The sequence below is a fragment of the Scyliorhinus canicula genome, chromosome 7 (assembly GCF_902713615.1).
Source record: "Scyliorhinus canicula chromosome 7, sScyCan1.1, whole genome shotgun sequence".
NCBI classification, from domain to species: domain Eukaryota; kingdom Metazoa; phylum Chordata; class Chondrichthyes; order Carcharhiniformes; family Scyliorhinidae; genus Scyliorhinus; species Scyliorhinus canicula.
This window is the reverse complement of record NC_052152.1, coordinates 86,915,274-86,933,326: the sequence shown is the minus strand read 5'-3', so window position 1 is coordinate 86,933,326 and position 18,053 is coordinate 86,915,274. Positions and strand designations below refer to the sequence as shown.

The 18,053-nt window shown below is 46.2% G+C and overlaps 1 protein-coding gene across 2 annotated transcripts in view; it reads left to right on the top strand.

Annotated features, from left to right (window-relative positions):
- usp16 (ubiquitin specific peptidase 16) overlaps positions 1 to 18,053 on the top strand; it is a 58,645-nt gene that overhangs the window by 16,428 nt on the left and 24,164 nt on the right. For both annotated transcript variants that reach the window (XM_038802370.1, XM_038802371.1), the window contains exons 7-12: positions 327 to 422; positions 2,903 to 3,033; positions 5,729 to 5,816; positions 9,633 to 9,714; positions 12,032 to 12,123; positions 16,255 to 16,311. In XM_038802370.1, coding sequence (XP_038658298.1) covers positions 327 to 422; positions 2,903 to 3,033; positions 5,729 to 5,816; positions 9,633 to 9,714; positions 12,032 to 12,123; positions 16,255 to 16,311 — 546 coding nt within the window. The remainder of the gene's footprint in view (positions 1 to 326; positions 423 to 2,902; positions 3,034 to 5,728; positions 5,817 to 9,632; positions 9,715 to 12,031; positions 12,124 to 16,254; positions 16,312 to 18,053) is intronic.

The window sequence follows — 18,053 nt, the reverse complement described above, 5'->3', positions numbered from 1 at the left end:
TTTATCCCCGATGCTGCTGCACTCTTATATTTAATAATAATAATCTTTTATGGTCACAAGTATGAAGTTACTGTGAAAAGCCCTTCCGGCGCCTGTTCGGGTAAGCTGGTACGGGAATTGAACTCGCGCTGCTGGCCTTGTTCTGCATTGCAAACCAGCTGTCAAGCCCACTGAGCTAAAAAAGGTTATTCTCTATTCTGATGCTTTACATAGGAATTTCTTTGAAAATTACCTGATTGAATTTTGTTCATTGAAGTTGTTTAACTTTGCAATGACTTACTGTTGAAAGGAACAGACAGTATCCTTCTCTTTATTCATTACTCCAGATCTTATCACAGACCTACGTGCTGAATGAGTTGATTCAGGATTTAAAAACGAATGAAGCTACAATGACCGTTGTGACGCCTGACTCTCTAAATCTGGTAGGTGAATATTTGTGACGAACCACTTGAAAGGCTTGCATTTTTTAGTTTGTAATCTATCATATTATAGAATTCAACCATTGTAAGAAATTAATATAAATAACTATCCATCTTTTGAGCTTTCATGCGTACCCTACCCATGTATTTGTAAAGCTTTGAATGATTTCCTCTGCTTTCAATGATGCTTAAAGAACATATTGTTCACTATTATCATTCAAGGAACATTTTGCAAAGGCTAGCAAAAATCTTATTTGATAAAACTTGTGACTTGACAAATTATCTGTAGAAATTGAAGCCTCTTAAACCCCTTACACAACTTTATTACAACTTCAGGGCCGACCAAGTATGGCTGTTATTTGGAGGTAAAAGTCAAGTTGTACCTCAGAATTTTGCTTTTCCATATAAATGTGTTAGAGGTTCATACCTGAAAGCAGTGCTCACATGATCTTCATTCCTTGATTGTTACAAAGTTGTGATGTTCATTTTATTGCAAATCTGAAAATTGTATAGTTAATTTATGGGCAATTTCCAAGTTTTCTCATCTAGTGGCCAGTAATTTTTTCAGCCAGTAATTTACCATGGGTGCGATTCAACTAATTGAGAACAAAGTCGAATAGCGAACGCTGAGAAACACATGACTATACAACATGACTCGCGTTGTATAAGGGGCCTCAGCGGGGAACGTGTGGCCGAGGCCACACATAGATCCGTTTTGCACACTGAGGAGCTCTGCTTGCTAGAACTCCCCAATGTAGCGGGAGATCGGGACACCATATTTAAATGGTGTCTGATCTCTGAGCCCCACAAAACAACCCCCGACTCTCCCACAGCCGGAAAGGACTATGTGTGTGTGTGTTCCCGCAACATCCAGGCAGGGCACCCCTGGCCCGATCGCACACGTGCATAAAATGCCAGCTTGGCACCCTTGTAGTGCCAACCTAGCACCCTTGCAGTGCCACCTGGGTACCTTGGCAATGCCAGGTTAACACCCAGGTGGTACTGCCAAACCTGCACTGCCAGGGTGCCCAGGTGGCACTAGCAGTGCTAGGGCACCACCCTGCCCAAAAGGCATGAAGCTGGGGGCCTCCAATCCTTTGAGAGATCCACAGAAGTGCCATTCTGTCTGGTCCCCATTTGTGGAGACCAGTACCAAACGGCGCTCACCCAAGGTCTCCGACGTGAAGGGGATGAATCCCTAAGCTTCAGATACCTCAGGAATCTGCACATTAAAGTGAGACTTGCTGTCTCACTCTAATATACAGATTTTGAAAAAAGTGATCCTGCTCACAATGGGCATTGCGAGTCGGGTACGTCTCGGGAGAAGGATCTCCCAGCTTTTATCGGCCCCGTTGTGCCACTGCCAGCTGCTTTTCGGGCACAGCGTGGCCATTGGATTGAGCCTCGTGTGTCTACGAAGGTTATGAAAATCAAGTCACATTGATTAAAAAGCTCTCTTGGTCTCAGTCAGATCTGATGGGGTATCCACCGGCTGATCAGATATGCAAAATAACTTCTCAAATTGCTGACTTGCTTTCAATTATTTTAATGTTGAAGTTCTCACATTTGATATTTTTATTAAATGTACATATTTCAGACTATAATTGAGAACAAAGTCCAATAGTGAATGCAGAGAAACCCATGACTATACAACGTGACTCGCGTTGTATAAGGGGCCTCAGCTCCTAACCCATAAACTATTGTTTCGCTTTGGACTTTATATCAGAATTAGAAATCTCCGAAAACTCATCCCAGTTGGATATGGCCAAACATAACTTACAAGTAATAACAGCTCAAAGGGATGCATATGTAATAATTTTCTAAGTCTGCCCCTCCTAAGTCTCAAAAATATTTTCACGTTTTCACAGAAGACTTGGATTTATTTTGGGTAAAAGAGTAATCTCTTCTCCTGGTGTCCTGACTAATATTCCTTCCTCCACCAATGCGTGTCAGAGACAAATTGCAGTGCTACTTGGGGGCCATGTTATGCAAAGTGACTACTGCTTTTACTCGCAATACAGCAGCACTGGCACAATGCGATGTGAAGCCCAGATGTTTGTGTCAGATGTTTTCAGTTTTTCCTTATTTTTTCTTTTCATTTTTCAAGACTAAACATTACATTTTGAACCAGCAGAAATTTGCAGGGCAATGGTGACAGAACAGAGGAATGGGACTAATTGGACAGCCCTTTCAAAGAGCTTGTCCAGACATAATGGGTTGAATGGCCACTATCTGTGTTATATGATTTGATGAATACCAAAGTAAGGGTGAGGATTTCTAGGCACCAGGCATCTTTTCTCTGAGATTACAGTCATGGAATAATGCAGCACAGAATTTAACTTGGCTTTAATAAGACTATATACCATATGAAATAGGAGCAGAAGTAGGCCATTTGTCCCATCTTGCCTGCTCTGCCCTTCAATGAGAATAAATAATTTAGTTTTTGACTTCAGAGCTTTATAAATTTTACTTCAAATTATCAGGGACACCTAGAGATTCACCTTGACCAACCAGGACCACTGTCATCAGCAATGCGCCAATTTCTGCTTGATTTCCAAGATACAAAAAAGAATGTTCTCACCCCCAAGGAGCTGTTCACACAGGTCTGTAAAAAGTGAGTATCCACAGTCATTGCTATGCAGGTATGAAGCCAATAACATTCAGACTAAAACATCCTGTGCTGCAGAGAGTTCTCAGAACAAACACAACAGTTTGAGGATTGTGGTGTTGGACTTGCGAAAGGTAGCCTTACATTTTTAAACACCCACATAGACTTGGAATGAATTTTGTCGGTTTGTATGTTAGAGAATGACCCTCCTTGACCCTATTGATAATGTTTCTCCAAAATTGAACGTGGGGAAAAGCGAGATGTTTGCGATCCAGGCAAGAGGACAGGGGAAGAGACTGGAAGAGCTGCCGCTTAGAATGGTAGGGAAGAGCTTTCGATATCTGGGAATCCAGGTGGCCCGGGAATGGGAGGTACTGCACAAGTTAAACCGATCCCGGTTGGTAGAACAAATAGAAGGGGACTTTAAGAGATGGGACATGCCCCTGCTATCACTGGCGGGGAGGGTACAGACTGTGAAAATGACGGTCCTCCCCAGAATTCTGTTTGTCTTTCAGTGCCTCCCCATCTTCATCCCTAAGGCCTTTTTCAAGCAGGTGAATAAGAATATTTCAGGCTTTGTATGGGCGGGTAAAACTCCGCAAGTGAAGAAAGTGTTGCTGGAGCGCAGTCGGGGGGAGGGTGGGTTGGTGCTGCCAAACTTCTGCAACTACTACAGGGCAGCTAATATAGCCATGATCAGGAAGTGGGTAATGGGGGAGGGGTCGGCATGGGAGCGGATGGAGGCGGCATCGTGTAAAGACACCAGTCTGGGAGCATTAGTAACGGCACCTCTGCTGTTCTCGCCGGTCCGATACTCCACAAGTCCGGTGGTAGTGGCGGCTCTGAGAATCTGGGGGCAATGGAGGAGATATAAGGGAGTGGAGGGAGCACGGACTCTGATTTATAATAACCACAGGTTTGTACCGGGTAGGCTAGATGGCGGGTTACGGAATTGGCAACGGGCAGAAATTAGAAAGATGGGGGATCTATTTATAGCCGAGAGCTTTCCCAGCTTGAAAGCTTTGGAGGATAAATTTAAATTGCCAGCAGGGAATGGTTTTAGGTATTTGCAGGTGCGAGACTTCCTGAGAAAACAGGTGCCGGCCTTTCCACTGCTGCCAGCACGGGGGATACAGGATAGAGTAGTTTCCAGTACCTGGATGGGAGAGGGGAAGGTATCGGTTATTTACCAGGTGCTTTCGGAAGCTGAGGAAACCCCTGTGGAGGAGCTTAAGGGCAAGTGGGAGGACGAGCTAGGAGGGGGGATAGAGGCGGGTCTGGGTGGATGCCCTAAGCAGGGTTATACATCCTCATCATATGCCAGACTTAGCCTGATACAATTGAAGGTAGTCCACCGGGCACACATGACGGCGGCTAGGATGAGTAAGTTCTTCGTGGTAGAGGATAGGTGTGCGAGATGCATGGGAAGCCCAGCAAATCATGTCCACATGTTTTGGGCATGCCCGAAGCTGAGAGGGTTTTGGCAGGGTTTTGCTAAGGCAATGTCCACGGTGCTAAAAACACGGGTGGTGCCGAGTCCGGAGGTAGCGGTCTTTGGAGTGCCGGAAGATCCGCGAGTTCAGGGGGTGAAAGAGGCCGACGCCTGGCCTTTGCCTCCCTGGTAGCCCGGAGACGGATCTTGTTAATGTGGAGGGAGTCGAAGCCCCCGAGCGTAGAGACCTGTTTTAGTGACATGGCTGGGTTTCTCAGTCTCGAGAAAATAAAGTTTGCCTTAAGAGGGTCAATTTTAGGGTTCACCCGGAGGTAGCAGCCGGTCGTCGACTTTCTTGGGGAAAATTAAAATGTCAGCAGATGCAGTATTCCGGTGGGGTGGGGGGGGGAAATGGCGGATTATTGTTGTATGGTTGAGGTGCATGAAGATTGGGCTGGGGGGGGGGGGATGTTTATTTTTTACCATGTTGATGTCATTGTTTATGTTACTGTTATAAAATTTTCAAAAGCTCAATAAAATACGATTTAAAAAAAGATAATGTTTCTCCATAATGACAACTACCATTCCACTACCATTTTACTTAACCTTCTATAGTTAAACTGTAACTAATGCTGAAATGAGCAGAAAGATTTGTATTCATTTGGCACTTTTCATAATTCAGTATTCCAAAGTGCTTGACAGCTAATTGCCTTTCTCTCCTAAGAAACTGTAGAAAATGTGCCTGCCAACAAGCAACAATGAGGCATTTTAGTGTTTGATTGTCAGAACCTTTTTGTCAGAAGTGTATTTCTCTGTTCTTCAAAAAGTACCCATAGGATCTTCTATGTTTAACTGAGAGGGCACCGAGCGGCACGGTGGCGCAGTGGTTTGCATTGCTACCTACGGTGCTGAGGACCCGGGTTTGATCCCGGCCCCGGGTCACTGTCTATGTGGAGTTTGCACATTCTCCCCGTGTGTGTGGGTTTCATCCCCACAATCCAAGATGTCCAAGTTAGGTGGAATGGCTACACAAAATTGCCCCTCAATTGGTAAAAAATAATTGGGTACTCTAAATTTATTTAAATAACTGAGGGCAGGACCTTGGTTTAAAATTTAATCTGAAATAATGCAGTTCTGCTTATGTACTGCAACAAAGTGTCAGCCTAGATTAATGTGCTCAAGCCTCGAGTAGGGCGTGAACAAACAACCTTCTGACTCCCTTGTGAGAACACAAAACTAAGCCCGTTTTTCTTCTTTTTTTTTCCTCAGAGCTGCACGATTTAAAGGATTTCAACAGCAGGATAGCCAAGAGTTGCTTCGTTATCTATTAGATGGAATGAGAACCGAGGAAATCAAAGTAAGTGGGCTGCAATGGTTCATCAGTGACTGTCCATTAACTGTTGCCTGAAATTGACAGGGTGGGTGACATTAAGCCGAGGGGCATATATTTATTTATCTAAATTACATACACCAAATTTGGAGAATATACATCTGTTGGCAAAAGAGAATATTTAATATGGATAAGTGTAAAGTACATTTTTTAAGTATAAAGTAAAGGGTCAAAAAACATGGCTCAAATGTAAATTGATTTGCTGCAGAGGATAAATTAGACGTGCCATTTAAGTTTCAGCACCCAAACAATGTGTCAGAGCATTTTATAAAAGTTAATGGGATAGGGTATACGACCAGAGCAATATTTCTCCACAGATTTTTCAGTGCTTTGGGAAAAGCACATTGAATTTATCATGCCCAGTTATGATCACAAAAATACCGGGATTGGAAAGGGTACCGAAAATAGGAGAGAGGAGAATCACAATTGTCAAGGAAATGAGAGCTAAGAGTAGTAAAATTGATTCCAACTGTGAATGGAATAACTAAGAGAAAGGACTGGAAAAAGATACATTTGATGGTCTCAGATAAAAAGTTAAGGAGAGACCTCAGTATGAAATATTAATCTTGATTTACCTCATTTGTTAAAGCTCTGTCCCCCCTTGCTCTGTTCCACCCCCCATTCTGTCCCCCCCCTCGTTCTGTCCCCCCCCCTCGTTCTGTCCCCCCCTCGTTCTGTCCCCCCCTCGTTCTGTCCCCCCCTCGATCTGTCCCCCCCCCTCGTTCTGTCCCCCCCCTCGTTCTGTCCCCCCCCTCGTTCTGTCCCCCCCATCGTTCTGTCCCCCCCCTCGTTCTGTCCCCCCCCCTCGTTCTGTCCCCCCCCCCTCGTTCTGTCCCCCCCCCTCGTTCTGTCCCCCCCCCTCGTTCTGTCCCCCCCCCCTCGTTCTGTCCCCCCCCCTCGTTCTGTCCCCCCCCCCTCGTTCTGTCCCCCCCCCTCGTTCTGTCCCCCCCCCTCGTTCTGTCCCCCCCCCTCGTTCTGTCCCCCCCCTCGTTCTGTCCCCCCTCGTTCTGTCCCCCCCTCGTTCTGTCCCCCCCTCGTTCTGTCCCCCCCTCGTTCTGTCCCCCCCTCGTTCTGTCCCCCCCTCGTTCTGTCCCCCCCTCGTTCTGTCCCCCCCTCGTTCTGTCCCCCCCTCGTTCTGTCCCCCCCCTCGTTCTGTCCCCCCCTCGTTCTGTCCCCCCCCTCGTTCTGTCCCCCCCTCGTTCTGTCCCCCCCTCGTTCTGTCCCCCCCTCGTTCTGTCCCCCCCTCGTTCTGTCCCCCCCTCGTTCTGTCCCCCCCTCGTTCTGTCCCCCCCTCGTTCTGTCCCCCCCTCGTTCTGTCCCCCCCCTCGTTCTGTCCCCCCCTCGTTCTGTCCCCCCCTCGTTCTGTCCCCCCCTCGTTCTGTCCCCCCCTCGTTCTGTCCCCCCCTCGTTCTGTCCCCCCCTCGTTCTGTCCCCCCCTCGTTCTGTCCCCCCCTCGTTCTGTCCCCCCCCTCGTTCTGTCCCCCCCCTCGTTCTGTCCCCCCCTCGTTCTGTCCCCCCCTCGTTCTGTCCCCCCCTCGTTCTGTCCCCCCCTCGTTCTGTCCCCCCCTCGTTCTGTCCCCCCCTCGTTCTGTCCCCCCCTCGTTCTGTCCCGCCGCCCCCTCTGTCTGTCCCCCCCTCCGTTCTGTCCCCCCCTCGTTCTGTCCCCCCCTCGTTCTGTCCCCCCCAGCCTCGTTCTGTCCCCAGCCTCGTTCTGTCCCCAGCCTCGTTCTGTCCCCAGCCTCGCTCTGTCCCCAGCCTCGTTCTGTCCCCCCCCCGTCGTTCTGGTCCCCCCCTCGTTCTGTCCCCCCCTCGTTCTGTCCCCCCCTCGTTCTGTCCCCCCTCGTTCTGTCCCCCCCCTCGTTCTGTCCCACCCCTCGTTCTGTCCCCCCCTCGTTCTGTCCCCCCCTCGTTCTGTCCCCCCCTCGGTCTGTCCCCCCCTCGTTCTGTCCCCCCCTCGTTCTGTCCCCCCCTCGTTCTGTCCCCCCCTTCGTTCTTGTACCCCCCCTCGTTCTGTCCCCCCCTCGTTCTGTCCCCCCCTCGTTCTGTCCCCCCCTCGTTCTGTCCCCCCTCGTTCTGTCCCCCCCTCGCCCTGTGTCCCCCCCCCCTCGCCCTGTGTCCCCCCCCCTCGCCCTGTGTCCCCCCCCCCTCGCCCTGTGTCCCCTCCCCTCGCCCTGTGTCCCCTCCCCTCGCCCTGTGTCCCCTCCCCTCGCCCTGTGTCCCCTCCCCTCGCCCTGTGTCCCCTCCCCTCGCCTGTGTCCCCTCCCCTCGCCCTGTGTCCCCTCCCCTCGCCCTGTGTCCCCTCCCCTCGCCCTGTGTCCCCTCCCCTCGCCCTGTGTCCCCTCCCCTCGCCCTGTGTCCCCTCCCCTCGCCCTGTCCCTCCCCTCGCCCTGTGTCCCTCCCCTCGCCCTGTCCCTCCCCTCGCCCTGTCCCTCCCCTCGCCCTGTCCCTCCCCTCGCCCTGTCCCTCCCCTCGCCCTGTCCCTCCCCTCGCCCTGTCCCTCCCCTCGCCCTGTCCCTCCCCTCGCCCTGTGTCCCCTCCCCTCGCCCTGTGTCCCCTCCCCTCGCCCTGTGTCCCCTCATCTCGCCCTGTGTCCCCTCATCTCGCCCTGTGTCCCCTCATCTCGCCCTGTGTCCCCTCCCCTCGCCCTGCGTCCCCTCCCCTCGCCCTGCGTCCCCCCTCCTCTCGCTCTGCGACCCCCCCCCCGGCTCTGCTTCCCACCCTCTCTCTGCGTTCCCCCCCCCTTGCTCTGCGTCCTCTCTCTCTCCCCCTGCCCTCTCTCTCATTTCACTTTCCCCTCCTTCTCCCCTTCCACCTTCCCCTTTCTTTCCCCCTCTTTCTCATTCCCTCTGTTCCTCTCTCCGTCCCTCTCTCTCTCTCTCTCTCCCTATCTCTCTCTCCCTCCTTCTGTCTCTCACTCCCTCCTTCTGTCCCTCTTGATCTCCGATTTCTGCAGGAAAAGCAGTACATGGTTCATTAAAGAAAATTACTGCGGATGCTGGAATCTGAATCCAAAAGAGGAAATGCGGGAAAATCTCAGCGGGTCTGGCAGTATCTGCAGGGAGAGAAAAGAGCTAACGTTTTGAGTCCCGATGACCCTTTGTCAAAGCTACAGATGCTGCCAGGCCTGCTTAGATTTTCCAGCATTTGCTCTTTTAGTGCATGGTTCATGTTTATTCACATTTTTGTCAATTCCACTCCGTGCCGAGCGGGTTGTAAACATTTTCAAGTAAACCTTTATCCATGTGTAAATGGGAATCCTGCAATGATGATACAATCATTGACTTTTCAAAGTTCTATAAACATAAAGCTTGTTTGCCACATCTTTGGAACAAAGAAACTAGTATCTACAATGCATGCTCCAGACTCCCTTTCCTATCTTCAATTTATTCAGCATTGGTAACAAGTCGGAGCAAAAATACAATTTATAACTCCCTTATTATAATCTACAGAATTATGCTTTTAAACATGTATTAAGTCTGTTTAGTTACGCAATGTGATCAATAACTAGGATGTTTAGACAGAAGCAAAGGGAATGAAAATTCTCTTTGCTTTTGAAAAAATTCTCATTTCCTTGTATAGCATTGACACCAATGTGCTTTTTCTAAGCAGTGGGGACTGTACATGTGAAATACAAAGGTGATTTTTCACTATGTAATCAATATGTTTCAAGTTATTTATCCAGGTGTCATTGCCTCTCCTTCACCTGGAGTGATGCAAACTCTGCTGCATGTATAATCAAGAAATATTCTTTTACAGCATCTTTTAAATATATTTCACTCTCAGCGTATAGGTGCTGGCATTTTAAAAGCCTTAAATTACTCTTCAGAGATGATGGAAAATGAAGAATCCAGGAAAACCATGAAAGGTAATATCAACACCTACTTTTGCTACAAAATATGAGAATTCTCCCAGTGGCTGAAGGGAATGGGCAGCACGGTAGCACAGTGGTTAGCACTGTGGCTTCACAGTGCCAGGGACCCAAGTTTGATTCCTGGCTTGGGTCACTGTCTGCAGAGTCTGCACGTTCTCCATGTGTCTGCGTGGGTTTCCTCCAGGTGTTCCAGTTTCCTCCCACAAGTCCTGAAAGACGTGCTGTTCAGTGAATTAAGCATTCTAAATTCTCCCTCTGTGTACCCGAACAGGCGCCGGAATGTGGCGACTATGGGCTTTTCATGGAATTTACAATGCAGAAGGAGGCCATTCGGCCCATCGAGCCTGCACCAGCCCTTGGAAACAGCACCCCACTTAAGCCCACACTTCCAATCTACCCCTGTTACCCAGTAACCCCATCTAACCTTTTTGGACACTCAGGGTAATTTATCATTGCCAATCCACTAACCTGCACATCTTTCAACTGTGGGAAGAAACCGGAACTTCACTGTAACTTCATTGCAATGTTAATGTAAGTCTACTTGTGACACTGATAAAAATTATTATTATTCAATGGGTTGAATGCACTGCCCGATGTGCTGTTAAGCCACATAACTTCTAAGTGGGTGGCAGAGCTGTTGCAGTTTGTGTTCCGGTTTTGAGAGGTGGTGGAGGAAAGATGGAATTGACCAGAGTTTCAGTTATCAGCTGATCTTCAATTAAGCGGAAGCATAGGTCCAACTGTGATGCTCCAGATGGTCAAATCATTTTGGCTCACTCAGGAAAGAATGGTCACTTGGGTGAGATGTTTCTGCATCTGTATCCATTCTGAGGCATAAACTCAAAGATTTGAGAATGTTGGATGTTTGTGGGTAACCTTCTAAAATGATATAAGAACTTAATGAGAACATAAGAACTAGGAGCATGAGTTGGCCATCTGACCCTTCGAGCCTCCTCCGCCATTCAGTGAGATCATGGCTGATCTTTTGTGGACTCAGCTCCACTTTCCCGCCCGAACACCATAACCCTTTATACCTTTATTCTTCAAAAAACTATCTATCTTTATCTTGAAAGCATTTAATGAAAAGGCCGCAACTGCTCCACTGGGCAGGGAATTCCATAGATTCACAATGCTTTGGGTGAAGAAGTTTCTCCTAAGCTCAGTCCTAAACCTCCGGCTGAGATTATTCCTGCCTTCTCGCCTGAGGTGTGATCTTCAGGTTAAATCACCACCAGTCAGCTCTTCCTTCCGCCCCCCCCCCCCCCCCCCCCCCCCCCCCCCGGCCCCCCCAAAAAGGGAAAAGTAACCTATGATCATCTGGGACTGTCGTGACCTTAACCATTACAACTGGTGCTGGTTGTGATGTTGCATCATTAATACAAACACTGCACTCGATTAACCATATTATTTTTATGCACCATATTATTTTTAGAATTCAGGCATTCATTGTTTTAGAAAACTTCTAAATATTGTGTTGCAATAACAGATAAGGGAGGATATTCTGTGCAAGTGACACTTTGAAAAAGTCACCCACTTTGAGCAAAAGAGAGACATTCCTCTATTTTTGAGCCACGCCAAAGCAGTTTTTAGAAAAGGTTTGGTTCAATTTGAGTTATCAATCGATCAACACATTTTGTAAGCAACTTAATTGAATTGAATTTTAAAGAAGGTTCTCCTGCAGTCTAGATACTGAAGAGTACAAAAACAGTAGGATGTAAAAAGTATGTGGGTACAGTCAGAGTATTTATGTAATTAACAGATTTGTTTGTTTTCAGCCATCATTCTTGGGGCATTTGTTGTCCATCCCTGTTTGCCTGAAGAACAGCAATTGTTCATCACTAAAACTAGCTTTCAATTCCAGATTTATTAATTGAATTTAGTAATTTGCCTCAAACTCTACCAACTGTCATGGGGGTACTTGACCGTCGTCTCCAGAGCATCAGTGCTGGTCTCTGAATTACGTTGCCACGAAGCGTCTTTCCCTTCCTCTTTATGCTTTCAGGATACTCATTCTTTGGGCTGGGACAAAACACCCCGCATCGGTGATTGTGAATTTCTTTGGTTCAAGCTCTGGATTACAGAAGATATTGAGTTTAGCGGAGTAAATAGGCGTTTCTGCCAGTTACTGCTCACAATTTGTGCTCTGCTCATTAGCAACTCCTTGTGGCTAAAGTCAGGCAATGCAGTACTGCATAGTTTTGGACCCGTAGTTTGGCTTATTTTGAAGTTGCAAGTTTTTAATAATCCCATGCATACTCATGCAGAATAATCATATATGTCCAATTTACAATTATGTTTTTTCCCTCACTAGTGTATGAAAAAGAGGGGTCCATGCTGAACTTTGTTGACCAGGTATTTGGTGGTACATTGACAAGTACAATCATGTGCGAGGAGTGCAAAACGGTGAGATTGATTCCTGTTGATCTATTAAAACGAATGGATGCAGAATATTAATGGAAACTTTGTAAATGATAGTATGTTAACCATTGTTAAGCACCCAGCTGAAGTTAAATGCTAGGATATTCCAACTCTCAGAAAGAAGTCTTACAACACCAGATTAAAGTCCAAGAGGTTTGGTTCGAATCACTAGCTTTCAGAGCACTGCACCTTCCTCACCTGAGGAGTGCTCTGAAAGCTAGTGATTCAAAACAAACCTGTTGGACTTTAATCTGGTGTTGTAAAACTTCTTACTGTGCTCACCCCAGTCCAACGCCAGCATCTCCACATTATGGCTACCATTCTAAATCCCAGAAGAGAATCATGATTCCCAACTGTATTTTTTTTACAATTTGGTATCATTTGAGGAAAGACCAGTGTGGAAGGTTCCAGTTTTGTTGTAATAAGTAGCAAAATAAATGTTTATTAAACAGTCAAAAACACAACAAAGGCAACTAAAAAATATTTGCTTAATGGCAATAATGGCTCCACACAGTATTGTTAAATTGACTAAGTTCCAAACCCCTCTATTTTCTATACTCAAAACTAGACCTCCCAAAGAACATCCCATCAGTTTTAACACTTTCAGCAAAGTACAGCAATATATGCCACCTTCGGCACCACTCTCGTTTGAGAATAGTAATAACTGACAGTTCAAACAGGATTCCCCAGGCATTGGCTTGTTTGGAGTGAACACAATAAGGCTGAGATCTTGAACCAGCCCAACTCAGCTCAGCTTAATTCACCTCTGCTTATAGGATGAACGCTGCCACTGATATACTGCTTTTCCTTTTGATCTTTTCTTATCTGAACTACTTGTCTTAGAAGTCCCTCTTAATGACATCTCTTAAATGACCTCACCCTTTTAGAATCTAAGTGTGAAATTCACACCCACCTTCTCTTTTGAACTTTTACCATTGTAATAATAATCTTTACTGTCACAAGTAGGCTTACCACTGCGCTACTGTGCTGCCCTGTGCTTTAATTCTTGAAATCTATGCCCTATTATTATCCACATTCGCTTCGGTAAATATCTGTTTACAGCGTTGCTAGGCTAATCCACTTATCATAGGGTGGCACGATAGAACAGTGGTTAGCACTGTTGCTTCACAGGCCAGGATCCAAGGATCGATTTCTGGCTTGGGTCACTGTCTGTGCGGAGCCTGCACGTTCTCCCCGTGTCTGCGTGGGTTTCCTCCGGGTGCTTCGGTTTCCTCCCACATGTCCCGAAAAGACATGCTGCTAGGTAATTTGGACATTCTGAATTCTCCGTGTAGCGGAACAGGTGCCGCAGTGTGGCGACGGATTTTCACAGTAACTTCATTGCAGTATTAATGTCAACCTACTTGTGACAATAAAGATTATTATTATATAAGATCCCAGTCACACTCTATCCCTAACCAATTCCCATTTATTAGATTCCTTTATTTTGTTTTAACACAACTTGACACTATTAGGGATTTAAAAATAGATTAATTTTGTTCACAATGTGTATTTTTGATAAGTTTGCTTGTAAACCAATTTTGTTTTGCCTCCGTATACCCAACCAGTATTCTTTTCCGTTCCCTTTCTCTCATGTACTGTTGATTTCTTGTTGAGTTACAATTCCACAGTGCCAAATATCCTCCCAACGCTTTAACCACGTATCCCCACTTGTTTGTATGTGAGCATTAACAATGAGAATTAGCGGGATGTCTGGACCTAGGAGCATCACAATTGAGTCTGATCCTGATCTGCAAAGAGGTGGGCTTCTAGTAAGGAATCTTGGACACTTTTCAAGTTCAGCCATAGAATCCACACAGTGCAGAAAGAAGCCAGTCAGCCCATTGAATCTACACCGACCCTCTAAACTAGCACCCGATCAAGGCGCATTCCCCCACCCTATTCCTGTAACCCCATAATCCCACTGAGCCTTTTGGACATTATGAGCAATTTAGCATGACCAATCTACCTAATCTGCACATTTTTGGGCAAATTGCAGTACTTTAGCTGAGGTCACCTAATTAAGAAGATGCCTGGGTGTGGCCGGTTAATCCTTATTCCATTTGTTGAAGTGAAAGTCTTTATGCTATGCCTCTGCGTTGTTGGAGCCCATCTTTCCTTTGGAAGTAGGCATGTTGGGAGAGTTAGGCGCTTTCCTCCAAGTGTCTTACATAATGGCTTCCTGAGTGTCCTCGTTTTTGCAGAGGGGTGTTCCGGGGTTGGGGGGGGGGGGGGGGGGGGGTTTCTCTTAATTTTATTATAATCCCTGTTTTGGTCCAGTGGGATACCTCTCTTCAGTGCTGAGGTCTCCTCGATCAAAATAGATGTGATTTTTCTAGTGTCAGTGGGGTTGGTGTGATGCCTTGGATGTGGTTTGTAAGGTGCAGGGCTGTCTGGGTGGTGCGTACTGGCGTGTGCTGGGGGTACAGACTCCTTTGTGTCAGTGTGCTAGACTAGGCCAGGTCCAGCGCTGTGGTTGGTATCCTGTTGCCCCCTTATGGTTGGTGCATCCTTTTTTTTCCAATTAAGGGGCAATTTAGTGTGGCCAATCCACTTACCCTGCACATCTTTGGGTTGTGGGGGTGAGACTCACGCAAACACAGGGAGAACATGCAAACTCCACATGGACAGTAAGCCGAGGGTCCAAGAACCTGGGTCCTTGGTGCTTGAGTCAGCAGTGCTAACTACTCCGCCACCGTGCTGCCCTTGGTTGGTGCATCCTATCTCGAAGGCACTTATAAGGGACATCTTGAGAGGCTGACTTTTTAATGTGCTTTGAATATTCTTGGTTTTTCGATTCCTACGTGCACGAGGGTGTGGAGTTAAGCTGGGTCCTGTACTGTGATTGAAATCCTGTATGAACGAGCAGCTTATTCTCTTCTGCATTTAGTGGTAGGCGTGCGATGGATACAGATCTATCCTTGTACCATGGTCCTCTTTTATCCTGAGACCTTTTGCTCATGGTAGTTCTCCCTTATTTATCCTGTCTCGATTATTGTTTTGGGAGGGGCTGACCATTATCCGAGTCCACAGCTGCTGGCCCTCTCTGTATAATGTGAAATGATGATCATTCCAACCTGTGCCTGAGATTGGGATTCTTTTGCATTGTCTGTATATGTGTCTTTTTAGAACTGGAGTTCTCGCTTATTTTATTTTTATTTTTAAAGTTTTGCTATGATATTTAAGATTCTGTGATTGGCTGCTTCAGGGGTACAGATGGGTCTGGTATCCAAGGGAAGGAGGTTACAGTGTGTCACTGGTGCCTTTGGTATTGCTGGATTTGTGGGAGATATGTTCTGGTGTGCGCCCAAACATGGCACGAGAAACTTAGCCTGAACTCTCGAGGTGTTTGCAAGCAATCACCGCGTGGGCAGGCGTGCACCATTTTACCATGTTTTTATGGCCTTATCCTTCTCTTCCTTGTTCTCTAATGGTGCGTATGGAGGCACCAAGTTGAATCTAATATATGGACTGAGCCAATTATATTTCTGTTCCACTGTTCACCTCTGTATCTATGCATGTTGAGACTTTTTTCCTGTGATTTTGTTGCGTTATTTGTTGAAATGAAAAACTACAATAAAAATACTTCTGATATTTACTGTTTCAAATTGATTATTTTAATGATTTTCTTCAGGCAATTTGGAGCATGGACTATTTTTAAGACTTGGACCTGAGCTGATTTTACAGGATGTACCCAAGTTTAAAACATTTAAAGCAGGATGTGTGAAATACATTCAAGGTGATCTGTAGCAATCTTCAACATTTATTTAATTACAGATTTAACTCTATTGATCTCAACCAGAGCAGCAGTTAGAAGGTTACCATTTGCCTGCCGTGTGCGAACAGGAAGAAAATAATTTAATGTTTTGTTTTTGCTTTGTTAAAGTACATGTGTATGCCTAGGTTAAGAACAGCAGGCTCAGTTGTAACATCCTGAAAGGCAAAAGAACCTGGTAACCCATTAAGAATAGCCACTTGGGTAATATATGAGAGCTCTCATTGCCAGGAAACTACTTTGGCAGCAGCAGGAGGGGAAGAAAGGGGTTGCGAGTTTTCAAGTTCAGCAATAAATCACCCAAAGCCATAATCAAAATATTTTGTCTGCTTTGTTCTCAGGTTACGTTAGTAAAAGAGTCTTTTTTAGACTTGTCGCTCCCTGTTTTGGATGAGCAGGTAAAAATGGTGCTGTGGATCCTTTCATTGTTTAAGTTCTGTATTTTTTCCTAGCTTTTTCCTTTATTTTGATTCCAAGGGCAATGCTTGGAAGCTCATTGCTGCAAAGCCTGAGTTGTATAACAGCCGAACTGGCAATGTTGGCAGCAACGTCTCAAAACTTATTCCTGCAGAATATCGCTTGATGTGTAATGTTCTGAATGTTAAGATAATTGCTCAATATCTGATGTTACTTCAGAATGGATTGTCCCACATTTTGTACACTGTTAATTGATCCCTACCAGAGTAGCCATAGGGATCACTATATCTGACCGTAGCCTCTTTGTATTGTGGAAGAAAAATCAATCAATGTTCCCAATCTGTTCGCTACCCAAAACCGCTGCTGGAACCATGTCTGTGTGATTGTTGCTGGGTGTGGTCTTGTTCATTTAGTAAACATAAGAACATAAGAACTAGGAGCAGGAGTAGGCCATCTGGCCCCTCGAGCCTGCCCCGCCATTCAATTAGATCATGGCTGATCTTTTGTGGACTCAGCTCCACTTTCCGGCCCGAACACCATAACCCTTAATCCCTTTATTCTTCAAAAAACTATCTATCTTTACCTTAAAAACATGTAATAAAGGAGCCTCAACTGCTTCACTGGGCAAGGAATTCCATAGATTCACAACCCTTTGGGTGAAGAAGTTCCTCCTAAACTCAGTCCTAAATCTACTTCCCCTTATTTTGAGGCTATGCCCCCTAGTTCTGCTGTCACCCACCAGTGGAAACAACCTGCCCGCATCTATCCTATCTATTCCCTTTATAATTTTAAATGTTTCTATAAGATCCCCCCTCATCCTTCTAAATTCCAACGAGTACAGTCCCAGTCTACTCAACCTCTCCTCATAATCCAACCCCTTCAGCTCTGGGATTAACCTAGTGAATCTCCTCTGCACACCCTCCAGCGCCAGTACGTCCTTTCTCAAGTAAGGAGACCAAAACTGAACACAATACTCCAGGTGTGGCCGCACCAACACCTTATACAATTGCAACATTACCTCCCTAGTCTTAAACTCCATCCCTCTAGCAATGAAGGACAAAATTCCATTTGCCTTCTTAATCACCTGTTGCACTTGTAAACCAACCTTCTGTGACTCATGCACTAGCACACCCAAGTCTCTCTGAACAGCGGCATGCTTTAATATTTTATCGTTTAAATAATAATCCTGTTTGCTGTTATTCCTACCAAAATGGATAACCTCACATTTGTCAACATTGTATTCCATCTGCCAGACCCGAGCCCATTCACTTAACCTATCCAAATCCCTCTGCAGACTTCCAGTATCCTCTGCACTTTTCGCTTTACCACTCATCTTAGTGTCATCTGCAAACTTGGACACATTGCCCTTGGTCCCCAACTCCAAATCATCAATGTAAATTGTGAACAATTGTGGGCCCAACACGGATCCCTGAGGGACACCACTAGCTACTGATTGCCAACCAGAGAAACACCCATTTATCCCAACTCTTTGCTTTCTATTAATTAACCAATCCTCTATCCATGCTACTACTTTACCCTTAATGCCATGCATCTTTATCTTATGCAGTAACCTTTTGTGTGGCACCTTGTCAAAGGCTTTCTGGAAATCCAGATATACCACATCCATCGGCTCCCCGTTATCTACTGCACTGGTAATGTCCTCAAAAAATTCCACTAAATTAGTTAGGCATGACCTGCCTTTTACGAACCCATGCTGCGTCTG